The sequence below is a fragment of the Magallana gigas genome, chromosome 9 (assembly GCF_963853765.1).
Source record: "Magallana gigas chromosome 9, xbMagGiga1.1, whole genome shotgun sequence".
Classification (NCBI taxonomy): domain Eukaryota; kingdom Metazoa; phylum Mollusca; class Bivalvia; order Ostreida; family Ostreidae; genus Magallana; species Magallana gigas.
In genome coordinates, this window is record NC_088861.1 from 46,625,555 (window position 1) to 46,648,867 (window position 23,313).

At 36.1% G+C, this 23,313-nt stretch overlaps 3 protein-coding genes across 9 annotated transcripts in view; 1 reads left to right on the forward strand and 2 right to left on the reverse strand.

Annotated features, from left to right (window-relative positions):
• Nucleotides 1–2,891, forward strand: part of LOC117680609 (E3 ubiquitin-protein ligase TRIM71) — a 235,721-nt gene extending 232,830 nt beyond the window's left edge. For 3 of the 4 annotated variants that reach the window (XM_066072573.1, XM_066072574.1, XM_066072575.1), the window contains one exon: nt 640–2,891. In XM_066072573.1, coding sequence (XP_065928645.1) covers nt 640–2,350 — 1,711 coding nt within the window. In that variant the 3' untranslated portion in view covers nt 2,351–2,891. The remainder of the gene's footprint in view (nt 1–639) is intronic. The other variant, XM_066072585.1, reaches the window with a different exon arrangement.
• Nucleotides 2,892–14,890: 11,999 nt separating this feature from the next.
• On the reverse strand, nt 14,891–22,161 carry LOC117690475 (uncharacterized). Of its 4 annotated transcripts, XR_010709293.1 has the most exons (3): nt 22,002–22,161; nt 15,340–21,616; nt 14,891–14,954 (listed from the first exon to the last, which is right to left on the reverse strand). XR_010709293.1 is itself a non-coding variant. In XM_066071269.1 (2 exons), exon 2 carries the CDS (start codon nt 17,883–17,885, stop codon nt 16,530–16,532), a length of 1,356 nt encoding a protein of 451 aa, XP_065927341.1. In that variant the 5' UTR covers nt 17,886–21,616; nt 22,002–22,161; the 3' UTR covers nt 14,898–16,529. The 4 variants fall into 3 exon arrangements, 3 of the variants coding, with proteins under 3 accessions (XP_065927341.1, XP_065927342.1, XP_065927343.1); XM_066071269.1 differs by having other exon boundaries at nt 14,898–21,616; XM_066071271.1 differs by lacking the exon at nt 14,891–14,954 and having other exon boundaries at nt 19,906–21,616.
• Nucleotides 15,683–16,504, reverse strand: LOC117685860 (uncharacterized). Its single transcript, XM_066072518.1, has one exon. It carries the CDS (start codon nt 16,502–16,504, stop codon nt 15,683–15,685), a length of 822 nt encoding a protein of 273 aa, XP_065928590.1.
• Nucleotides 22,162–23,313: the final 1,152 nt, after the last annotated feature.

The window sequence follows — 23,313 nt, forward strand, 5'->3', positions numbered from 1 at the left end:
TACAACAAATACTGCGGTTTCATCATTATCAAAAAATGAAATGTGTTATTGGTAGGACAATCATCCATTTTGTTACATAGCTTTCAATTGACTAAATTTGTAAAATTTGATGCCAGCCAAAATTAATGAATTACAGACCACAAGCATTGTCACGAGTCAAATGGAATCTGCGTTTGCATTTCACATGGATGTATTTTAAACATGATGGAAAGCTGGAAATTAATATTAAAGGAAATTTCAGTACATTAACAATTTAATTGAAATGAAAGTGAATTTTTTTCATAGTCTGTAATTCATATAATTGAGATAACAGGTTTCAGATATGGAATAAAAAGAGAAAGATAATTGAATAAAACAGTGCCCACCATTTAACATTCAACATTTGACATGTCTGATGGTTGGCTCAATGATCTTGATTTTAAAAAGTTGGGGATCATGAAAAATGTACTCTAATCTGTTTAATATGTTTTAATATATGCTTGCTTGCATACTTAGTGAGAGAATGACAATGCTTATTACATTGAAAACTTTTGTTATGATAAGAAAAGCATTTTATTAAGGTAAAGAATGTACTTATATGTATATAAATATGGTCAATTCCAATAGGATTGAAATTAATGATAAACATGTATATTTCAGGCTCTACCCTGCACCATACATAAAGGACTTGACCATGGACCCTCGAAGCACTGCCCAGGATGTGGTGCGTTGTGATGTGTGTGATACTCCTGTCCCCCCACTACACTGTGACTTCTGTCAGACCAATCTCTGCAAAGCTTGTGTTGGGGACCATATGTTGGATTTATCCAAAAAACATCAGGTGGTACCATTTCACGACCGGAGATCTACTCCAAATTATCCTAATTGCCAAAAACATTCCCCCAAACAATGTGAACTTCATTGTGAACAATGTGACATTCCCATTTGTGCCCTTTGTGTTTCTTCTAAAAGTCACGAAAACCATGAAAAAATGGACATTATAAGTTATTTTAAAAGGAAAAAGCATGATTTACAAACAGATTTACAAGAATTAGATAAAACAGTCATTGCAAAATATCAAGAAATTGCAAGCAACATCCCAGCTCAAAAATCTGATCTAAAGAATAACTTTCAGAAATTAACATCAGCAATAGACAAACATGGAGAAGTCTGGCACAGAGTAATAGACACCATTATACAGAAACTGAAATCTGATCTTGATGAAATGGACGCCAAACACCTGGCCATCTTAAACAAACAGGAAGATGAAATCACACACACCATTTCTGAAATCACACAGAGCATTGCTGATCTGAAGAAGTTACTGGACTCCAATGATGTCAGCCGTGTCTCTGCCTACAAATCCAGGATTGCTGAATTCAGAAGATTGCCTCATAAACTCACAGTTTCTCTACCAAACTTTACCCCTCAGAAAATTAACCCAGAACAACTTTACCAACAATTTGGTTCCCTGTCAGCATTCTCCATTACAACAGAGGAACATCGCTACACCATGGAAACTTCAGAAGCTGGATCCTCTCCTCTCAAACCACTGCTTGATGAGCCACGGATCATCTCCACCATACAGACACAGTATCGAGGATTTCCTATTCATTATCTAACCAGTGTTACTTGTGACAGTGATGAAGAAATCTGGGCGTGTAGTGATAATAATAAGATGATGAGTCTCTACAACCTGCAGGGGGAACTAGTGGAGTCAGTCCAAACCAAGTCAGGGTACGCTTCACAGGACATAGCAGTCACAAGGAGTGGGGATCTAGTTTATACTGATAGCAGAGATAGAACTGTGAACATAGTGAAGAATACACAGATACAGACAGTGATCAGACTACGGGGGTGGAGACCTCGCGGTGTCTGTAGTACCTCCTCTGGTGACCTCCTGGTTGCCATGGACAATGATGGTAAACAAACAAAAGTTGTGTGTTACTCTGGCTCCACAGAGAAACAAAGTATTCAGTACGACGACAAAGGACAACGTCTCTATTCATTTGGTGACACTAAATACATCAGTGAGAACAGGAACCTAGACATCTGTGTGTCAGACGGTGGAGCCCATGCAGTAGTGGTGGTCAATCAGGCCGGGAAACTCCGGTTTACCTACACTGGTCCTCCCTCTACTACCAAGGGATTATTCTATCCATTCGGCATCACAACAGACAGCCAGGGTCGGATCCTGACAGCAGACCGTTACAACCGTATCCACATCCTGGATCAAGACGGACAGTTCCTCCGCTACATTGACAACTGTCATTTACAGAATCCACAGGGTTTATGTGTGGACACCAGAGACAACCTCTTTGTGTCTGAGGCAGGCACAGGTAAAGTGAAGAAAATACAATATCTGATGTAAACAAACTGTGTGTGTGTATTATATGTAAACAAACTGTGTGTGTGTATTATATGTAAACAAACTGTGTGTGTGTATTATATGTAAACAAACTGTGTGTGTGTATTATATGTAAACAAACTGTGTGTGTGTATTATATGTAAACAAACTGTGTGTGTGTATTATATGTAAACAAACTGTGTGTGTGTATTATATGTAAACAAACTGTGTGTGTGTATTATTTGTAAACAAACTGTGTGTGTGTATTATTTGTAAACAAACTGTGTGTGTATATTATATGTAAACAAATTGTGTGTGTGTATTATATGTAAACAAACTGTGTGTGTGTATTATATGTAAACAAACTGTGTGTGTGTGTATTATATGTAAACAAACTGTGTGTGTGTATTATATGTAAACAAACTGTGTGTGTGTATTATTTGTAAACAAATTGTGTGTGTGTATTATTTGTAAACAAACTGTGTGTGTATATTATATGTAAACAAATTGTGTGTGTGTGTTTTATATATGTATGTAAGCAAAGGGTGTGTGTGTATATATATATATATATATATATATATATATATATATATATATATATATATATATATATATATATATATATATATATGTTACAATGAATAGGTAAACAGACTGAGTATTATTGAATTGTGATTTGTAAATATCTAAAGGTTTTGCATCTTTTTAGATAAAATTGGTTCAAAATGTAAGTGGTGTTGTAAAATTTCTGGTTATATCTTTCTCTCTGTGAGAACTGATTTTTTTTTCAGGATGGTGAGATTGTTTACGGTACATGTAAAATGATGTGATTAATATCCAAATAGGTAAATAGCACTATGCACCTATATATGTTACATGTTAATATAAATGCATTCAATGATTTAAAAAATAAATTTGTTCAATTAAACTGAATGTTTTATTGAATGTGAGAACCGAATGTAACGAAACAATTTTAAATAAAAACTGGTATTTTAGAATATTGTTTGGTATTCCAAACCATTACATTTCAAAATGAATGTTCAGAGAAGCTTCCTTCTTTGGCAAATATTACGGGGTGCTCTCTCCCGCACGGACTCATCCTGGGCCAACCCTGGGCTTATTCTCTTGTTGTTGGACCCAGCCTCATGAAACCTCCAACTGAACAAGCCAACACGCATTTTAGTTTTCAGACTTTAATATAGACTTTACATGAAAAATACTTTTACGCGAGTTTGGTATGCATCAGTACCGAAGGTCCGATTCCAACTGACCATAATTTACAATTCAGAATCACATGTAGTGAACAATGGAATAACGTAATGAAGTATGTACACAATAAGTACAGGCTCCGGGATCATGAAACTGTCTTAAATTTAAGTTAGAATTTTGTCTTAAATCCAAAATTTAGACTTAGTTAAGATTTAAGACAGTTTCATGATCCCGGAGCCAGATGTAAGGAAATCAATTATCAAACGCGTGGTACGGCTATTGGGTAAAAGATTAGCTGTCCATTTCTGACTGTGCGTCAGGTAGGATTAAGGCTGCGGTATTTATAGACGTTATATTTACATTTTCCAGTGTCTTTGCCTGTGATAACACTACGTATCTATTTTGTACTATATAACCTATAATACAAATGAAGCCAAATTAATTGAGGCTCCAGCGGGGTTTGCTTATTTATATTTAAATATTAAATCATACGATGGCTTAAAATATAAGTAATAAGGCATCATTCTTTGAATATTATTAGGTGATGATTTCGGTCGGGGTGTGATCAAATCTATCATAAAGCCCTTCGGGCTTTATTGGATTTGATCACGCCCTGACCGAAATTATCACTTCATTATACTCAAAAAATGATTCCTTATTCCGTATTTTAAAAAAGTTGTCGAAATAGAGGAAAAGTTTTTGAAGCAATTGACGCAAAGCCCGAAAAAATTGATTTACACAATAATTAAAAGTAGTCCGAAATATTGAATTTCACACCGTGATACAAATAAAAATGATAAAGATATTGGAATTGAAAAACTCTTGTTATATATTTTTGCGAAATTCATTTGTTAGAACGGACACACATCGAAAAAAAGGGGGGGGGGAGCAGATGGGACCTGCCCCTATTTTGGAAACAGATAGTTTTTTTAACTTATGAGTTTTAAAACAGTATACGTACGATGCGCTGCTAAAATCTTTTGAGGATAACGAACTAAAAAATACACAAAAATGCTCTTTTTGTCTTTGATTCACAACAAAGGTCAACTGGATGAACTTCAAAACTACCGTTCTCTAAGTTTAACAATTGTGATTACAAAATTATAGCATGCGTTTTTTTTTCTTGTCATTTAAAAACATATTTAAATAATAAAACATCTGCAATGTTGCCACCTTCATATCCCGCATGAATCATCAAAGGAAGCATTTTATTGTTTATATTTACATCCTTTTTAACTAATTGATAAATTGATTATGAAAAGTAAGTAAAATTCACTAAATTACTGTTAATGTACATATGTACGTTAGCTAAAAGAAACAGCCAAATCGTCCCCTATGGGAATTTAAGTCTGACATCACCATGATTAGTTCGTACAGTCCGTGATGTTTCTTAGGTCGCTGAAGATTTCGACCAATCGAAAATCGGGGGGGGGGGGGTATATCTCAGTCTGGCTGTTTCTATAGAGCTATGCATTAACAATAAGTTTCCGTAAGAAATAGAGAGAATCATACTCGGCAGATGTAATTATAAACGAAGTAATCAACCCCAATCAGTCTGGATATATTAAATTACTATTATATGGGAACCAACGCTAGACTTATTTTGGACATTTTTAATTATTGGGAAAAAAGTAATAAATCAGGAATCCTCTTATTTGCTGACTTTCAAAAGGCATTCGATTCTGTCGAATGGAATTTTCTGCTTCCGTCAAAGAGAAAATTTAACTTCGGCGAAAATTTTGTTAAATCGATGAAAATCTTGTAATACTATATATATAAATCCATATTTCATAATAAAAATCAATGGTTGGATTTCTAGAAAATGCCAGATGTTTAGAGGTATTAGACAAGGATGTACTGTCTCCGCTATTTTATTTCTCTTTGTGGTGAAAATTCTATCTACCAAAATCAATATAATTATAATTCTTATAGTTTAACGGGATTTAAAAAAGCAATACACAAAATGAAAATGAATGTATACAATATGTAGATGATAATACTTTTCTAGTTAAGGACATAGATTCACTTGAATTTGTTATCAAAATCATTGAAAGTTTGGGATCTCTATCAGGAACAAATTCCATTGGGGGTGCTTAAATATACTATGGAAAGAGCGACAACTCTTACAGGAGTAAAATCAATTCTGCAACAATTAAATGTTTTGGTACATGTTTATACTCTAGTTTATCGTTATATCAAAGGTACAAAAAGATTTAGTTGATGTTTGTACACCATTGAACATTTATATATAACTGTCATGTGATCTGTTGACCTTACATGTTGTGTATACAATATTTTTACTGTATTATATACTTGTATTGGGAGAGGGCGATCTATGTTTTTGAACTTGTGTCCAATCCCTGTTGTAATTTTTGTACAATAAAAATATGTTCAAATCAAATCATTGTACATGGGGCATATTAACAAAACCGTAAACAATAAAAAAAAATATTTATGCAAACTTTAGAATTAAAAAAAATAATATAAATAAAGAGATAAATAAATAAAATAAAATAAAAAAATACCTGACTACATTAAGGTGAATAACACATCATTACAAAATGGCTGACCTCTTATCGAAACGACATTTCGTTTTATTAAAAGGATTTTATCGACAAGAATATGTCACTTACTCAATAGCCGACTGGATACAGTGTTGGACTTGTGTTCCGTACACCCCGAGTTCGAATACCGAAGGGGCTTTTGTTGTTACTTACTGAACTGAATTGTTTAGATAATCATTTTTTATCCCGGAAAATTTTTCGCTTATTTGACATATGTACAGTTTATTTTTTATGAAATCTTTCATAATCAAATAATTTAATATTAATTTGACTGACTTTTTCCAGGTGTGTTATTCCACCTTAACTTTTTTGGAGAATGCCAGCCTATAAATTCGATCAGGACGTTGCAGTGTAAAATTATTTGTCAATGACATGTTCTACAACATATATTAATTTTACAGCCACTTTCTTACCTTGCAAGGGAGATATTTTGATATGAATTATCCCCTTTTCTGGCATTATGATTTTTTGACAATTTCAATTTTCTGAAATGACTAATTAATTTGATGGAATTTATTTGCAAATTTTATTCAAAATTTTAAGAATAAATAAATATGGAAATAAATTAATATATTAGCCATTTTACATATAGCAATATCATAGTTTTCCGAAAATATCAATAAAATCAACACTTCAAAATTTTTGATTCTACATGTGATAGCGTATAAAATATGCTCAATAAAATGTTCTTAATATTTTAATATCTCAACCTTAATATGTGCTCCATTGTAACGTGTTCACTTTGATGTTGAATAATAAATACCGTTTTTAAAATTTCCAAAAGTTATTAAGTGCGAAAATCAGTATTACATATTACATGTACATACAAAAGTACAACTCAATTTAACAAAGGTCAGAAAAAGAAGAACACACAATTTTCACTCACACACTTTTCATCTTTGACAACTCTGCCTACTCTTACCTAAACTGACCAGTAGAATTATTTAAAATGTTTATAGAATATATCTATGAATATATTAACCACTTATGATTTTGTTCATTTTTAGACGGAGGCTCTATGAGCCTCCTCTATTGCTACCGGTCAGCTCACATGTGACGTCGATAGTGGATTTGACGGACAGCGGCAAAAATTGCAATATTCGTTTGGGATTCATATTTCAACATTGTTATTGAAATAAATATCTTATTTGCAATTACAATAAATAGAACTATACATATTGCGATCAATAAACATAATTTCTCTCGAAAATTTTAGTCCATATGTCAAACTCCAAGTAAGTATGAATATGCATGAGTTTAAGAATAGCAATGGTGTTATCGTTTAGTGGCTATTTATACTTTTTATACAGCTTCCTGTCCGTGAAGTCAAATAATGAGGATTCCTCAAGAACCATCTTGTGTTGACCAATATATTGAATAATTATGAGATTCAATGGATAAACACGGCGTGGTTCTTAGTCTGTATCGTATATTACTTGCGCATTATCAATTAATCTCCCGCTGAGATGTATAGCTACACTTCCGCCCCCGGCATCGATCCAATAAAATTGGTTGAACCACTGCTATGTGAACTTGAGTATTCCCCCAATTAAGTACAGACAACCGTGATAGTAGCATGGCACATTTAGTTTAGTTTTACTGGGCATGCATGCTAAACCAACTATAAGGATAGTGAAAAAAATAAAACATCCAGATTACACCCTTTAACGCACCCCCCCCCCACACACACACATACACACATTCAGTGTGTGCATAGGTAGAGTACCCAGGCCACGTGCTGTGAAGCTTGATTAATCCTGCAATGTCTGGCCAGCACTGTCGATTTCAAAGTAAGTTGGGAAGTCAGTGTGTTTTTACAAGCTGATAAGAGAATTTCGCGTGAAAAAAGTGTAAAAACATTTGACAGAATGTACATATTTTCTTTTAAAAGTGAAGTACGGGGTATTACAAGAACTACCGCGGTATTATGGAGGGTAATCGTGTTCAAAAATCCAGACATGTAAACTTGTAAATCCGAATATGCAATCGTGTTGATGTGTGGGCCTGAGCATGAATATGTGTAATTCTGATCGTGCAACCTATAAAACTCGGGCATAAACACGTGTAAGATTTGACTCAGTTCCTTCGCATGATGCACATTTTGCAACTTTATTGTTTACATTAGTTAATTAAACCATCAACTTTGCACACTTTCAATCCGTAATTTCTGCGTTTGTAACTTCAGGCTCGGCAATAGCACATCTGACATAATGTAAAGTCTACAAGTTTGTCGAATTTTGACATGACCTTATATGGCAACTGCCTTGCTGCGGGAAAAGGCATGCCGTAACCGCCGGACCGGAATGAACGAAAAATAAACATAATATTCAGCTTAACTGTTGCAATAAGCTTTTAATGAACGACACCTTTTCTATCGAAAACACCGGTAATATTTTTAGATAAGAAAAATTGAGGTATGATTGAAACTGGACCAAACAGGAAGAGGTTCAGGTAGAAAAAAAATTGTTGCCGATGTGACGAATGCGCTAATTTCCGTAATATAATTCTCATGGAATTATAAAACGAAATGCCTAAAATCTTATATCTCTAAAAACAAATTGACATGTAATTTAAACTGGAATATAAGTAAATGCGTACTCTTTTCTAGAAATGAGACGGATCAGGAAATTTCCTAAGGGGGTAAATATATTTTGAGCGGCATGGGGTTCAAAGACCGCCGTGAGGTCCCATGTAACTCCATTGCTTCTGAATTCTAAGAATTTTGAGAGTGAATTTTTAACCGGGTTTCCGATTATTGAAATAGTAAAAATTGCAGACGGGGGGGCTAAACTAATCATGAAAAATATTGACAAGAATTCCCATAATCATGAAAATTCTAATCCGTTGGGGAGGGTATACCAATAACTCCAATCTAACCTGCCCAATTGCCCCCCCCCCCCAATCATTAAATTCCTAATCCGTGGTGGTGGGGGGGGGGGGGGTGCTAGTATACCTACTATGACTCTAATTTTCAATATCACTATTAATATTTCATTCTCTTTAAGGTCTTTTAAGGAACAATTTTGTTTGTTGCGAGGAAAAAGTAGGGGGGGGGGTTGAATCCACCCTGTTGCTATGTTTCTAATGGTTAGGTCTAACTTGGCAAAAAAGTGGGGGGGGGGGGCTAATGTCCCCCCCCCCTAGCCCCCTCCCGGCTCAGACGCCTATGAATAAAAATGCGTATATATCTTTATACACGTGTATTCAAACAAAGTCATTAAATGTAATTTTTTCCGTTCTAAGAGGATATCTGAAGCCGATCGAATTCTTTACTCGCATCTTTTATACATTCTCTTGATAAAATGTACACCAATCTCATAATTTAATTTTCCGAAAAATGATACTCTATGAAATGTTGTTATTCAGAGATGATATGATTATAGGCTTACCTAATATTTTTTTTATTTATTCCGTCCCTATTCCGGCGATTACGGCATGCCTTTACCTGCAGCTAGCCTTTTTTTTTTTATCAGTGACGTCACTGTTTCCATATAAGGTCATGTCAAAATTCGACAAACTTGTAGACTTTACATTTGTCAATTTGTATCATGTGACTGTCAGATGTGCTTTTGCCGAGCCTGAAGTTACAAATGCAGAAACTACGGATTGAAAGTGTGCAAAGTTGAAGGTTTAATTAACTAATGTAAACAATAAAGTTGCAAAAAGTGCACCATGCGAAGGAACTGAGTCAAATCTTACACGTGTTTATGCCCGAGTTTTATAGGTTGCACGATCAGAATTACACATATTCATGCTCAGGCTCACACATCAACACGATTGCATATTCGGATTTACAAGTTTACATGTCTGGATTTTTGAACACGATTACCCTCCATACGGTATATTATTTTAAATTTAGCTTGAAAGTGATATTACAGCGAATTCTCTTCATCTTGGATATTTCCCTTTTTAAACATAGTTAGATAAAAGAAAAGAAGTCGTGCATATACTGAAAGATTGAATCTTTTTACAGCAAAAAAGCTCGCGATTGCGTGTTAAATAATTTTCCGAAATTCTAAATTTATATCTCTAAAATTTGTTTACACCACAAGTAAAATCTGTATAAATTCATAATATTTTCATCCCTTGCAGAAAGTCACGATGAAATGTTTACAGTTGATGCGCTAAGCTGTTGATCAAAAGGCTGAGCTAGCAATATTTACTTTTTGGACCGCCTGAAATGATTAAATCAACGGTAATTTTGAGAAAAATTGAGCAAAATGAGCTGTAGCATCTCTTTTATATAAATATTTTATCTCCATAACTTCTTGAAACGCTTAGAAATATATTTGATCACTATCTACAATCGAATCGTACATTCTGCAAAAGAAAAAGAACAAAAACTATATATGCGAGATTGAGATCATGCATGTATTACCTACATGTAACATTAGGGGTTTTTAAGCATGAGCGATTTTTTTCATATGAAAAAAGTTCACTGTTCAAAAGTTTTTATTGATTATATATCATACATTTTAGTATATTTTGTGAATCATTAGGTATAGTACTAACTAACAAAACATTTTTTGTTTGTAATTTGTTTTTGCATATTCCATAAAAGAGCATGAATATGTTAGCAAAGTAGTTTCTGACCTGTAGTATTTAGCATTGCAAACTCTTAATTGATACTCTTAACCTTCTATACCTTAAAATTTGAAGAAGAAAAAACCATTGTTATTTTTGGGAGTCGATTTTTATCAACTCTCCTATGCAGTTACTCTGGCAAACCGGAAGTGAAATTGTGTTTGGACCTAATCACAGATCATCGCCGCTGACAAGACCTTGTTCTCGAAAATAATACATAAATTCGATGTAATGCATTCTGAAGCATTAAATATTATAAAGTTAAATATTGCTTGGATCCATTAATTTTCCAGAAATATTTACATTACTGATACATAGTTTGATGGAATTTATTCTATCTTAAAATATTACGCAACATGATTCATATGATGTTTTCCTAGAATTCTTAAAATTGTCGGAAAAGCCCGAAAATTCATATTATGAAAATATGCGTTATTCGATTACGGATAAGAAACTACTTGGCATGCGAAATTACATATCGTTGATTTTAAGATAAATATCAATCGATGAAATCAACTCCCGTCGGTACTTTTATACTTGGAATTATTAGATTAATCTCCTCCGCAATGATGCCTCCGTCTCTCAGTACTTTCAGTACTTTGATTGAAATTAAGAACGTTAAACTTCCCTCAACTTACATACTTTAAATATTACAACTGATCAGAATATGTCAGCCTACCAAATAAGAACTGATCATTAGTTTTTAGGGTATATAATATAAATTATATAAACGATTCAAACAACTTGACTTTCACAATGTCTATTACCTATTACTATACATTCTATAACTGTCAAGTGATCAACGAAAGTCACGCGATCAACGTCCCGTCTCCCCTTAATCTCAAAGGTCCTGTACACGGCTACTGTATCAGAAAACTCTGATCAATCCTTCATACAAAGTATCAATAAAAAAAAAATTCTTCTTTGGGGAAATCGTGAGCGAAACCAGCGTAACACCTTAATATAGAAACGTACACGAAGGCGGCATCGGTATTACAGACTCTGAATAAAGACTCAAAGTTATAAAAGCTTCATTAGTTTCGAAAATCAATAAATTTAACAAATTCACCTGCTAAGTTGCTTTTCTTTTTTGAGCGAAACATAAACAAAACTTTTAATAAAAAGTCTAAATTTTTCTACAACATTTTTATATAACAGAAATCTCAAAAACCTATTTTCGAAAATACCCGTGGTAAGGAATTCAGAATAGAAAAGTACTATCTTAATGTAATTAAAACAAGAACACGATTCGGTCATTATTTGATAAATCTGTATAATTGCAACATGCAAGGAAAAATAACATTTAATTTTTGAAAGTGAATTCTTGATACCACTTTGGCGGAAGATTTATGGAGGGTAATCGTGTTCAAAAATCCAGACACGTAAACTTGTAAATTCGAATACGTGATCGTGTTGGTCTGTGAGTCTGAGTATGAATATGTGTAATTCTGATCGTGTAACCTATAAAACTCAGGGATAAACGTGTTAGATTTGACTCAGTTCCTTCGCATGATGCACAATTTGCAGCTTTATTGCTTTCATCAGTTAATTAAACCTTCAACTTTGCACACTTTCAATCAATATTTTCTGCATTTGTATCTTCAGGTTCCGCAATAGCACATCTAACATATTAATACAAATTGACAAATGTAAAGTCTACATGTTTGTCGAATTTTGACATGACCTTATATGGCAACTGCCTTGCTATGGGGAAACGGCATGCCGTGATCGCCGGAATGGATGAAAAATAAACATAATATTCAGCTTAACTGTTGCATTAAGCTTTTAATGAACGACACCTTTTCTATCGAAAATACCGGTATAATCTTTAGAAAAAGTTTTGAGGTATGATTGAAACTGGACCAAACAGAAAGAGGGTCAAGCATATAAAAATCGTCGCCGATGTGACGAATGCGCTAATTTCTGTAATATAATTCTCATGGCATTATACGATAAGGGTTAAAAAGAAATTCTTAATATCTTATTTCTCTAAAATAATTTGACATGTAATTTAAAATGGAATATATTAATAAGCTTATGCGTACTCTTTTCTAGAAATGAGACGGATCACGAAATTTCCTAAGGGGTTATATATATTTTGAGCGGCATGAAGTTCGGAGACCGCCTTGAGCTCCCATGTAGCTCCATTGCTTCTGAATTGTAAGAATTTTTCGAGAAAATTTTTGACCGGGTTTTTCGATTATTGAAATAATGAAGTTGGCGGGCGGGCGAGTGGCTACCAAAAAGGTACCCGTATTGTACCGATAACTCCTCGTACAGTTTTCGAGATAGGAAATTGTTCTTTTGCATATCAATTATAAATATACCAGAGTTAAGCAAATTGCTATGATTTTTATTTCTGATAATTAATTAAAAAAAATATCAGCTGTTGAACTTAGTCATTTTTTGGCAAAAACATTGCATATGGAGTACCCCATTTCTTTGGATATGTAGTATTTATTAATTCAGGATTGACAAATGGATTATGAATACTGTTCACACAAAAAAAAACCCGATTTGCTGTCAATTTGACAGCTTTTCTCTTGTGATTTTTCTGAATTAGTTAGAATAAACGACCTGCAAAAATTTGGTAATTTTTTGCGGAAAAATGTATGAAACTACATGTAATTATACTTTTTTTAAATATCAAAATGATTTTGTTGTGCAAGTGAAAGATAAATAATAAAACAATTTATACTCTGTCCCGAGTTTTGCATCCATCACTTTTCCCTTGATATTTCGATAATCATAAATTCATTTGAACTCAAACTACGTTCATTTACTAATATGAAAAATGTCCAGATTATCTGTTTTGAAACGCCCCCTCTACCGCTTCAGGTTTCAATACATATCCCAAAATAGAAAGTCTACGTAGATTTTGCATTGCTTCAGCCATTAATAAGCCCGGATGATTACGCTGGAAAATTGCGTGAGGTGTCCCGAATACGTCCGAATGGAGAAAAGATGTAAACATTTCCCATTATAAATCTCCGTAAGAAATTTGTAAACCTGTAAACTTTTATGAGTGAAAAGGGATAATTTGTCAATTAAGATATCTTGGATATTTTCCATTTCATCGATTTCAACTGTACTTCTTCACAGTTATGTGTATTTTTATTTAAAATCAACAAATAGTGGTGGAAGCAAAAACTCGTGACAGAGTATACAACTGTTATAAAAAAGATTTCTGAAAGTAAGGAACGGGGTGGGTCAGATGAATTTGATCGTATATGAACTGGTAGAGTTTATATCATAAACTATTTTAAGATATATACTGTATAGACGATAATTTTACAAACTCAATTAGTTGCTTTATGGTAAACAGTACATGTTCACAAGTGGCTGTAAAGCTGTATTTTAATAGCTCTCCGAAAATTTTTTATCAACCAATTTCACAAAGTGAGACTGTATTGAACCGACATTCAGGACGTCATGCCCATACCCCGTAATAATTGCTTGAAATTTTAAAACATGGCAATTTTCACAAGCTTGATAGGCTTTTTTCCCTATACATTGCTGACAATGCAAAATGAAACATTTTTTGAATTAATTTATACACATTTTAATTTCACGACAGTTAACATAATCTTTGGAATTTTTATTTATTTATTTTTAAGGGGGTGTCGTTTCTCATGTCTCATATTAATCAAAATCTCAATGACTTTTAATTCTTTGTTTTTCTTATCGATAACTTTCCAAAAATAATAGATTCTAAGAAAAGTTGTTATCCAGAGATAATATGATTATAGACCTACCTAATATATTTTTTTATATTTATTCCGTCCCTATTCCGGCGATTAGGGCATGCCTTTACCTGCAGCTAGCCTTTTTCTATCGGTGACGTCACTGTTTCCATATATGGTCATGTCAAAATTCGACAAACTTGTAGACTTTACATTTGTTGATTTGCAACATGTCAGCCGTGATATTTTAGAAAACGGAAGTACAAATGCAGAGACTACAGATGGAAAGTTTGTATTATAGTGGCAGGTTACATATAAATAACAAACAGCATTTTACAGCTGCAATTGGCATCTGTAGGAAAAATTAGATCGAAGGCTTGCGGGGTCAACTCTAAAGTGTTTATCCCTGAGTTTTATAGGTTAAACGATCAGAAATACACATATTCATACGCAGACGCGCACACCAACACGATTACATATTCGGATTTACAAGTTTACATGTCTGGATTTTTGAACACGATAACCCTCTGTGCAGTAACAAGCTTCAGACTTGAGTTGTTTTATTGCCTCCTCGGAGAGGGTGAGAAACTACAAAAGTTACAACATTTATAAGTACATGTACAGACATCAACATGACAATCCACATTTCACATTATGCCAAATTTAGAAAAATCGAGCGTGACTCATGTGCATAATGTTAGCTGTAAAATCTAACAATCATAACATGTCAAATTTACTTCTAAAGAGTTCAGGTAAGTTATCGAGACAGCAATTTGTAAAATATCTGGAATAAAATCACGTTAGAGAAATAATGAGATAGTCAGATCTAAGTTTTACTTAATGCTAACGTCCTGCCGATACACAAATCTCTATTTCTGCTGTAAATATGATGTGACATGTAAAAATAACTGATGCACTTAAAATGTAACATAATTATTCGACACTATTAGCAATGTAAAGACATGACACTTACAGTTTATAAACATCCAAGCCCTGTTTAGTCGGTTAACAGAAAACCATGATGTATGGCGCGAAGCCTTTCTCATTATAAAAATATCCCTCCGGATATTAGATAAACCTAAACAATCTCAAACCGGATAAAATTGAAAAATTATCAAAACAAGTAACAACACACTCCCCTTCTGATTTTGACTAGAAATCAACATTTAAGCAAACTATATCAATATGTGAAAATATAATCAAATTTGACAAAATATTCTGATACTAAACTGGTACCGATATCATGTAAAAGTACATAATACAATAAATCCGATCCCACACACGAATACAAACGTTGTCATATTTCGGTGGCACACTCACTTAACCTCCAGGAGCTTCACAAGTTGGGTGATCGGACGAACATAGGAAGTGGACGTATCCCCTCGCATTACCCGCACTTTGACCTTGCGAACGAGTTCATCTTCGCTTTTGAAGGCCTCTTCGATTACTCCCATTGGCCAATGGTTTCTGGGGGATTCACTGTCTTTCAGAAGCACAATGTCACCTTTATTGAAGTGGATTCCTGGCAATTTCCATTTTGGTCGGGTCTGGAGAAGGTGAAGGTACTCCGAGCGCCAGCGGGTCCAAAAGTTGTCGGCAAGATACTGTACTCTTTTCCACTGGTTTTTGATAGCATCTTTCTGGTCGCAGCTCGGTAGGTCAAAATCATCCAAAGGATTCTTTTGAGTAAGCAGCTGACAAGGTGATAATACCTCTGGTTTATCTGGGTCCGTTGATACTGGCACTAAAGGTCGTGCATTTAGAATGGCACAAACTTCAAGCATAAACGTTGATAGGACTTCGTGTGTTAGATCATGTTTGTTTTGTAGTAAGAAGGCATCTAGGATCCGTCTACAACAACCAATCATACGTTCCCAAACTCCTCCGAAGTGCGAGGCATGGGGTGGGTTGAAGATCCAAGAAATTCTGTTATTCTTCAAGTAATTGGCTACAGGGCCCTTCTCAATAAATTGGGCATCCAACTCTAGCTCTTTCACACCGCCAACAAAATTGGTGCCTCTGTCCGACCTGAATTGTTTAACAGGTCCACGAATGGCCATAAATCTGCGAAGAGCATTGATGAAGGAAGGACTGCTTAACTCCTCAATGAGTTCGACGTGGACAGCTCTGGACACCATGCATGTGAATAGAATGGCCCAGCGGTTATGGTTTCTTTGCATGCCTCGTGTCTTCCTGTAAACAATAGGCCAGGGCCCAAAGGTGTCGATTCCAACAAATGTGAATGGTGGCCCGGTCTCTAGGTAAGTCTGCCATTTTTGTCCAGCCAAAGCTGCCTCTAAGTTTTTTGCATGTGACGCAACTTCTAAGCACAGAAATGATTAGTCGCTTTCCACCCACAAGCCAAAAGCCAGCTGCTCTTATAGCACATTCTGTTAAGTGACGTCCTTGATGTTGTATGTTACTGTGAAAATGACGTACTAGGAGAAGTGCAATATGATGGCCTTTGGGTATGATGATTGGATGATGATCGTCTTCATATGGTCGATTAGTGGAGATGTGCTGCAGCCGTCCTCCAACTCGAAGGATTCCGTTTGGATCTAAGACAGGATTTAGGGAAAGAAGTGAGCTGTTTTTAGGTGGTTTACTCCCCTTCATGATTGATTGCACCTCTTCTTGATACACTTCATGTTGGACTTCCTTTATGATGAACTGCTCTACAGGTAAGTGATGATTTTGTTTTTCTCTTTGGAAGCGCACAGCAATCTTCCTTAAGTTTGTGATAGCTCTCTTGAGACTATTCCAAGATGAGAATTTCGTAAATCTGGCAGTCAAGGATAATACTTTTTCTGGATGATCTGATGTCTCAGTCTTCAGGTTCACAACTTCTTTCCTGATCTCTACATCGTCATCCGCCTCGACTACAGGGAAATACTCGTTCACATGAACATATTCATTGACAAGAAATTCTGGTCCTTGTAACCATACACTATGCGGAAGACTGGAAGTCTTAAAACTTCTGGTGGCGATATCAGCTGGGTTGGATTCAGTAGATATGTAGCCCCACTGCTCAGGTCCACAAAAGGATCTTATGCGACTCACACGATTGCACACATAGACATGAAATCGTCTCGCCTCAGCTGAGATGTAGCCTAGAACTACTCTGCTGTCTGAATAAAAGCGGAATGCACTCTTTGCAATGTCCAATTCTTCTTTTACAGTTTCTGCTAATTCAGTAGCAAGGACTCCCGCGCATAACTCCAAACGGGGAATGGTGTGACCGTGTGTCGGAGCCACCTTTGCCTTTCCCACTAAAAATCCTACATCTGTAACATTGCCGGTACGGACTCTAAGATAGGCTACGGCTGCAATGGCTTCCTTTGAAGCATCGCAGAAGATATGGACACTGACATCGTCTGCTGAAGTCACTGAGGTCTTGCCATACATGCGGGGAATTCTGATGTCCTCTAAACACTGAAGCGAGTTTACCCAGTTTTCCCAACGGATGAGGAAGTTTTCTTGAAGTGGTTCATCCCAACCTACTTGTTTCACTGTTGACATTACCTCCCGAAGAAAAAGCTTTCCTTGTAATGTGACAGGAGCCGTGAATCCTATCGGGTCAAACAGACTGTTGATTGTCGACAGTACCCCTCTGCGGGTAAAGGGTTTCAGGTCCTTTGAAACTTGGAATATGATAGAATCGGTTTCAGTGTCCCAGGAAACACCTAGACTTCTCTGGACTGGTAGTGTGTCACATCCGAAATCAAGGTGTTTCAGGTCTTTGGAGAGATCATCGTTAACAAACTGCTGCAAAACGGCTTTTGAGTTGGAAGCAATCTTATGCAGTCGAAGTCATCCTCCTATGCTAAGCGCCTGTTGTGTTCTCCTCATCAGACTGACGGCCTCTTCTTCACTGGTACAGCTCGTCAGACCGTCGTCAACATAAAAGTTCCTGTTGACAAAATCTTGTACATCTGTGTCTGCATGTTGAACAGCCTTGTGTAGTCCGTACGTCGCAATCGAGGGAGAAGGTGTATTTCCAAATACGTGTACAGTCATTCTGTATTCCTTGAGTGGTGTATCAAGATCACCATCAGGGTGCCAAAGGAATCTCAAAAAGTCTCTGTCTTTCTCTGTAACCTTGAAATTATAGAACATCTGCTCTATGTCTCCAGTGATGGCTATCTCATCCTTGCGGAACCGCAGAAGAACTCCTAAGAGATTGTTGGTTAGGTCTGGCCCCTTGAACAGAACATCATTCAATGCTAATCCCTCATGCCTGGCCGAAGAATCGAAGACCATACGTATGGAGTCAGGCTTTTTAGGGTGGTATACCCCAAACAATGGTAGGTACCAGCATTCAGAATTCATTGAAATCGGTGGTGCTATCTCAGCATGCCCGTGGTCAAAGATTTTCTGCATGAAATCTTGAGCATGACGATGCTTCGTTGGGTTACGTCGAAAGCTGTTGTCTAACATCAGAGCTCGTTTAAGGGCTTGAGTTTTGTTATTGGGTAGAGTGGGTCTATTCTCCTTAAAGGGCAGGGGTGCAGTCCATCGCCCATCTGCATCTTTCTTGAAGGAAGAATTCATAATTTCAATGAACTTTTTATCGTCTATGGATGGTCCAAGTTTTTCATCGTGTTCTGTTTTCTGGAAAACACTGCTGACTACAAATAGCTGATTTTCACAAGGCTCAAAAAGGGTAGGCCTTCCGTTTGAGAGTACAAAGGTCTTGTTTGTGTTAACGACTTCTGAGACATGAGTGTTATTTAAGCATACTCTGCCAAGTATAACCCATCCTAGTGGAAGCTTCTGTGCAAATGGTAAGGAAACTTTTCCTATTTTCTGTTCCATCACATGGTGGACCTCCAAAAGATCTCTGCCGATCAACAGTTCTATCTGCACTTTGTTGTCTATCCGTGGTATACAAGATGCAATATCTTGCAGGTGAGTGAATTGACGTGCTATCTGGGGGGTCGGAATTTCATCCCTGTTGTTTGGAATTTCATCACATTCCAGAAGGGTAGGAAGTTCAAATGAGCAAGTCTTGTCCATAGATTGCACAATATATCCTACACCTTGTCGACCAAATACAGGTTTCTTCCCGGCACATGACACTAAAATGTAGTTATGTTCTGGGCCTCTTTCACGGAAAAAGTCAAAGAGTGTAGAAGTTGCCAGAGTTTGATTACTCTGATCATCCACTATGGCATAAACAATCCGAACTTCCTCCGGTTTGTTTTTAGGGTGTACACGAACCTTCAGTATCTTGGCGCATGATCTGTTGGTGGAACGGGTAGTTCCACATATCTGTGTACAGGATGTTGATACCTTGGAAGCCCTCGACTCCCCTTCATCCTGGATCAAGTTGGGGTGTAATGCTGTGGGATGTGAATAAGCATTACAGATGCTGCATTGCACCTTGGATTTGCAGTTTTTGGCAAGGTGACGCTGGTCTGCACAACACTTAAAACAAATCTATTTCATGCGAATGAACTTCATCCTTTCTTCTAGAGGTTTCTGTCGAAAGGCTCTGCATTCATTTAGGGTGTGGTTTTTTCCATGCAGTGCAATGGACAGATTGTCACATCTGACTGACACACAGCTACTTCTGTCTTTCTAGTTGACACATTTCTTGGAGGGGGGTTTCTTTGGTATACACTTCGTCCACCACTTCTCTGTGTTTGCTTCTGATTATCTGACTCGTATACGAATCCTGGGTCATTTTTCATTTTTGCAAGATTTTGAAGGAAAGAAGTGAAGTAAGTAAATGGTGGAAACTGTCCGTTATGGTGCAATTTATAGTCACTTGCTTTATGAGTCCATTTTTCTTGTAGATTGAATGGCAGTTTAGACACAAGTTTGTTTACACCGTAGGAAGAGTCAAAATAGGCTAGTGTGATTGCGTTCTGATCATCACTCTTGATTCCTTCAATTTCAGTTGCAAGATCTGCTAGATCAAAGAATTCTTTCCTCTGGTGATTTTGAAGTTTTGGAAAATCTAAGATCCTTTGTTGAAGTGTGTGTTGAATTATTTCTGGACTTCCAAAACGTGTGTCAAGGCGTTCCCATGCAAGTTTTAATGCCTTTTCTGGGTCCTGTACGTTCGCTGAGCGGATGCTTTGTACTTGCTTGGTGGAATCTGGTCCCAGCCATCTGACGAGCAAATCAAGATGCTCTAGAGGCGATGCCTGTACTTCTGTGACTATGTTTTGGAATGTCGCTTTCCATGATGAGTAGTGGGTTGGATTATCATCATAAGTAGAAAAACCTGAAGATATCAGGTCCTTTTTGGCAATATACCTCGTGAGGTGATCGAACCCATATGGGGAGAATGGCTTGGCTGATGGGTTCAGATTGGATGTAAGATCCTGATTCTTCTCACACGGTGTGGAATGTTTTGGGTTACACACTCTTCGAGGATTTCTCCTTTTTCTGTGTCATTAGCGAGTGTTTCTAATGCTTCAAATGTAGTCTGGGCTACAGCAACTGCTTTGCGACTTTCCAGAATCTTTCGCTCTGCTTCGATGGCTGCTTGCTTCCTTAGGAGCTCCGCTTCCTCTTCTGCAAACTTCAGGTCCAATTTTGCGGTTTGCAGGCCCACTTTAGCTGCTTGGCGTTGGATGATAGTGCTGAGGTTTGAGCCAGTTGTTGAGGGGACTTGAGATGTGACGCTATGCCTACGCTTTCCTACAGATGATTCTTTGTTGAGAGAAGAATAACTCAAGTTCCTTACCACTTCTTCTTTAACACGGAGTGGTAATCCTTCAGTTTGACCGTTACTTTCTGCAAATTGTGTGTAGGATGGCACATTATCCGTAAGTCTACTTTCAATCTCAGTTATCATGTAGTCAACTTTACCACGAACTGATGATGCAACTAGCCTGTGTGAGGCCTCTTCCCTTAAGCTAGCTGCTGTTCTTGTTCCTTTTAAGTATGACACATATTCATTGGACAGACTGTTGTACTGATTAGCAAAGTGGATAAGGTCAGACTTCATAGCTCGTAGAACATTTTCCTCCGTTGGACGGACATCTTCAAATTCTAGAATCACCGTTTCAATGTCTCTTCTTACATCTCGGAGTTGGTCATTATATTTCTCTACTTTGTCCTCGAACAGCATTAGGGCTTGTTGAGTAAGTGTCCTCACTGATCGTAGATGTCGATCTGGTAGACTGCATGTACCGATATCCATGGCGTATGAATGTGTAGTACAAAACTTTTCTCACTGTGCAGTAACAAGCTTCAGACTTGAGTTGTTTTATTGCCTCCTCGGAAAGGGTGAGAAACTACAAAAGTTACAACATTTATAAGTACATGTACAGACATCAACATGACAATCCACATTTCACATTATGCCAAATTTAGAAAAATCGAGCGTGACTCATGTGCATAATGTTAGCTGTAAAATCTAACAATCATAACATGTCAAATTTACTTCTAAAGAGTTCAGGTAAATTATCGAGACAGCAAATTGTAAAATATCTGGAATAAAATCACGTTAGAGAAATAATGAGATAGTCCGATCTATGTTTTACTTAATGCTAACGTCCTGCCAATACACAAATCTCTATTTCTGCTGTAAATATGATGTGACATGTAAAAATAACTGATGCACTTAAAATGTAACGTAATTATTCGACACTATTAGCAATGTAAAGACATGACACTTACAGTTTATAAACATCCAAGCCCTGTTTAGTCGGTTAACAGAAAACCATGATGTATGGCGCGAAGCCTTTCTCATTATAAAAATATCCCTCCGGATATTAGATAAACCTAAACAATCTCAAACCGGATAAAATTGAAAAATTATCAAAACAAGTAACAACACACCCTCCATAATGATTTCATTGATACTAGAAAGAGATGTTCTTTGGAACATGATTGTTGTTGGCTTTATCTTAAACTGAATTTATCAACTTCTGCCCCCGACATGTAAAAATAAAAAAAATCAGGGACTGTACATGTTAATACACAACAATACTTTGTATTAGTTGATGACTATGTTCATCTATTACTATATATATACGTGTGTAGCTTAGCTGCAGAACTGTACCTTTACGGATTGAAGGACCCTATAGCTACTGTCCAGATCATGCAAAAACAATGGAGATTTCATTCAGTTAAAAGTACGTGAAGCTGGGCTTTGCACCATAATATATAACATTCATATTTTTTACGCTCCAAAATAGTGGATAAGTCCAAATTGGATTTTACAAATCATCTCGAAAAAAACCCTGCTATCCTTTAATGTGAATACTCTGGAAAACAGTTCGTTTTTGTTGTTTGGCAAAAAAACCTAGTTTTGTAGAACTCTTTGCTTGAAAATAACGGAAAGGACTTCAAAATTGCCATCTTCATAAAATACAGAGAATTTTGCATTTCCGCTTACACGCTAAACATTTTCCTGTAATAATTTGTTATAATGAACAAAATAAATAGCAAGTAATACTATATACATGTACCTATTTACTGGATACGATATCTTGTGTGTTGTACTCGAGACAGCAACTATTTCCCGAGGCGAAGCACGTTTTATTCTTTGTAATTTTACACAGAAAATATACATTGAAGTATAATAAACTAACTGAACTGTATAGTGGTTCGGGCGTTTGGCCATCAGACGAAAGTCTTCTCTTTTCCAATTCAATCATGTTAAATCCCAGTTAATGAGTTACCACAGACACCAGAGGCTAACAGTACATTGAAACTTTCAAAACATCATTACTGCACATTTCAAAAATATTTCATAAGTTTTATCTGTTTTTTTGCAAGAACACAAATTCCGTGACCACCTTTGTTTACGCATGCGCAATCAATAAATAAAGAAAAAGATATATTACTATTTAAATCTGCACATCAGTGACCAAACAGGCATGTTAAGCTTGACCCTGCTGTCTGGGAACTAATACAGAAGAAAGAAAATGAATTCAATTTTGGTGTTAATGCATATACTTTTTTATTTGAATTAAATACTGTTACA

Bases quoted from the DNA above. Each gene is read 5' to 3' on its own strand.
- LOC117685860 (XM_066072518.1), bottom strand. From the start codon at position 16,504: ATGGTGTCCAGAGCTGTCCACGTCGAACTCATTGAGGAGTTAAGCAGT.
- LOC117690475 (XM_066071269.1), bottom strand. From the start codon at position 17,885: ATGTCAACAGTGAAACAAGTAGGTTGGGATGAACCACTTCAAGAAAAC.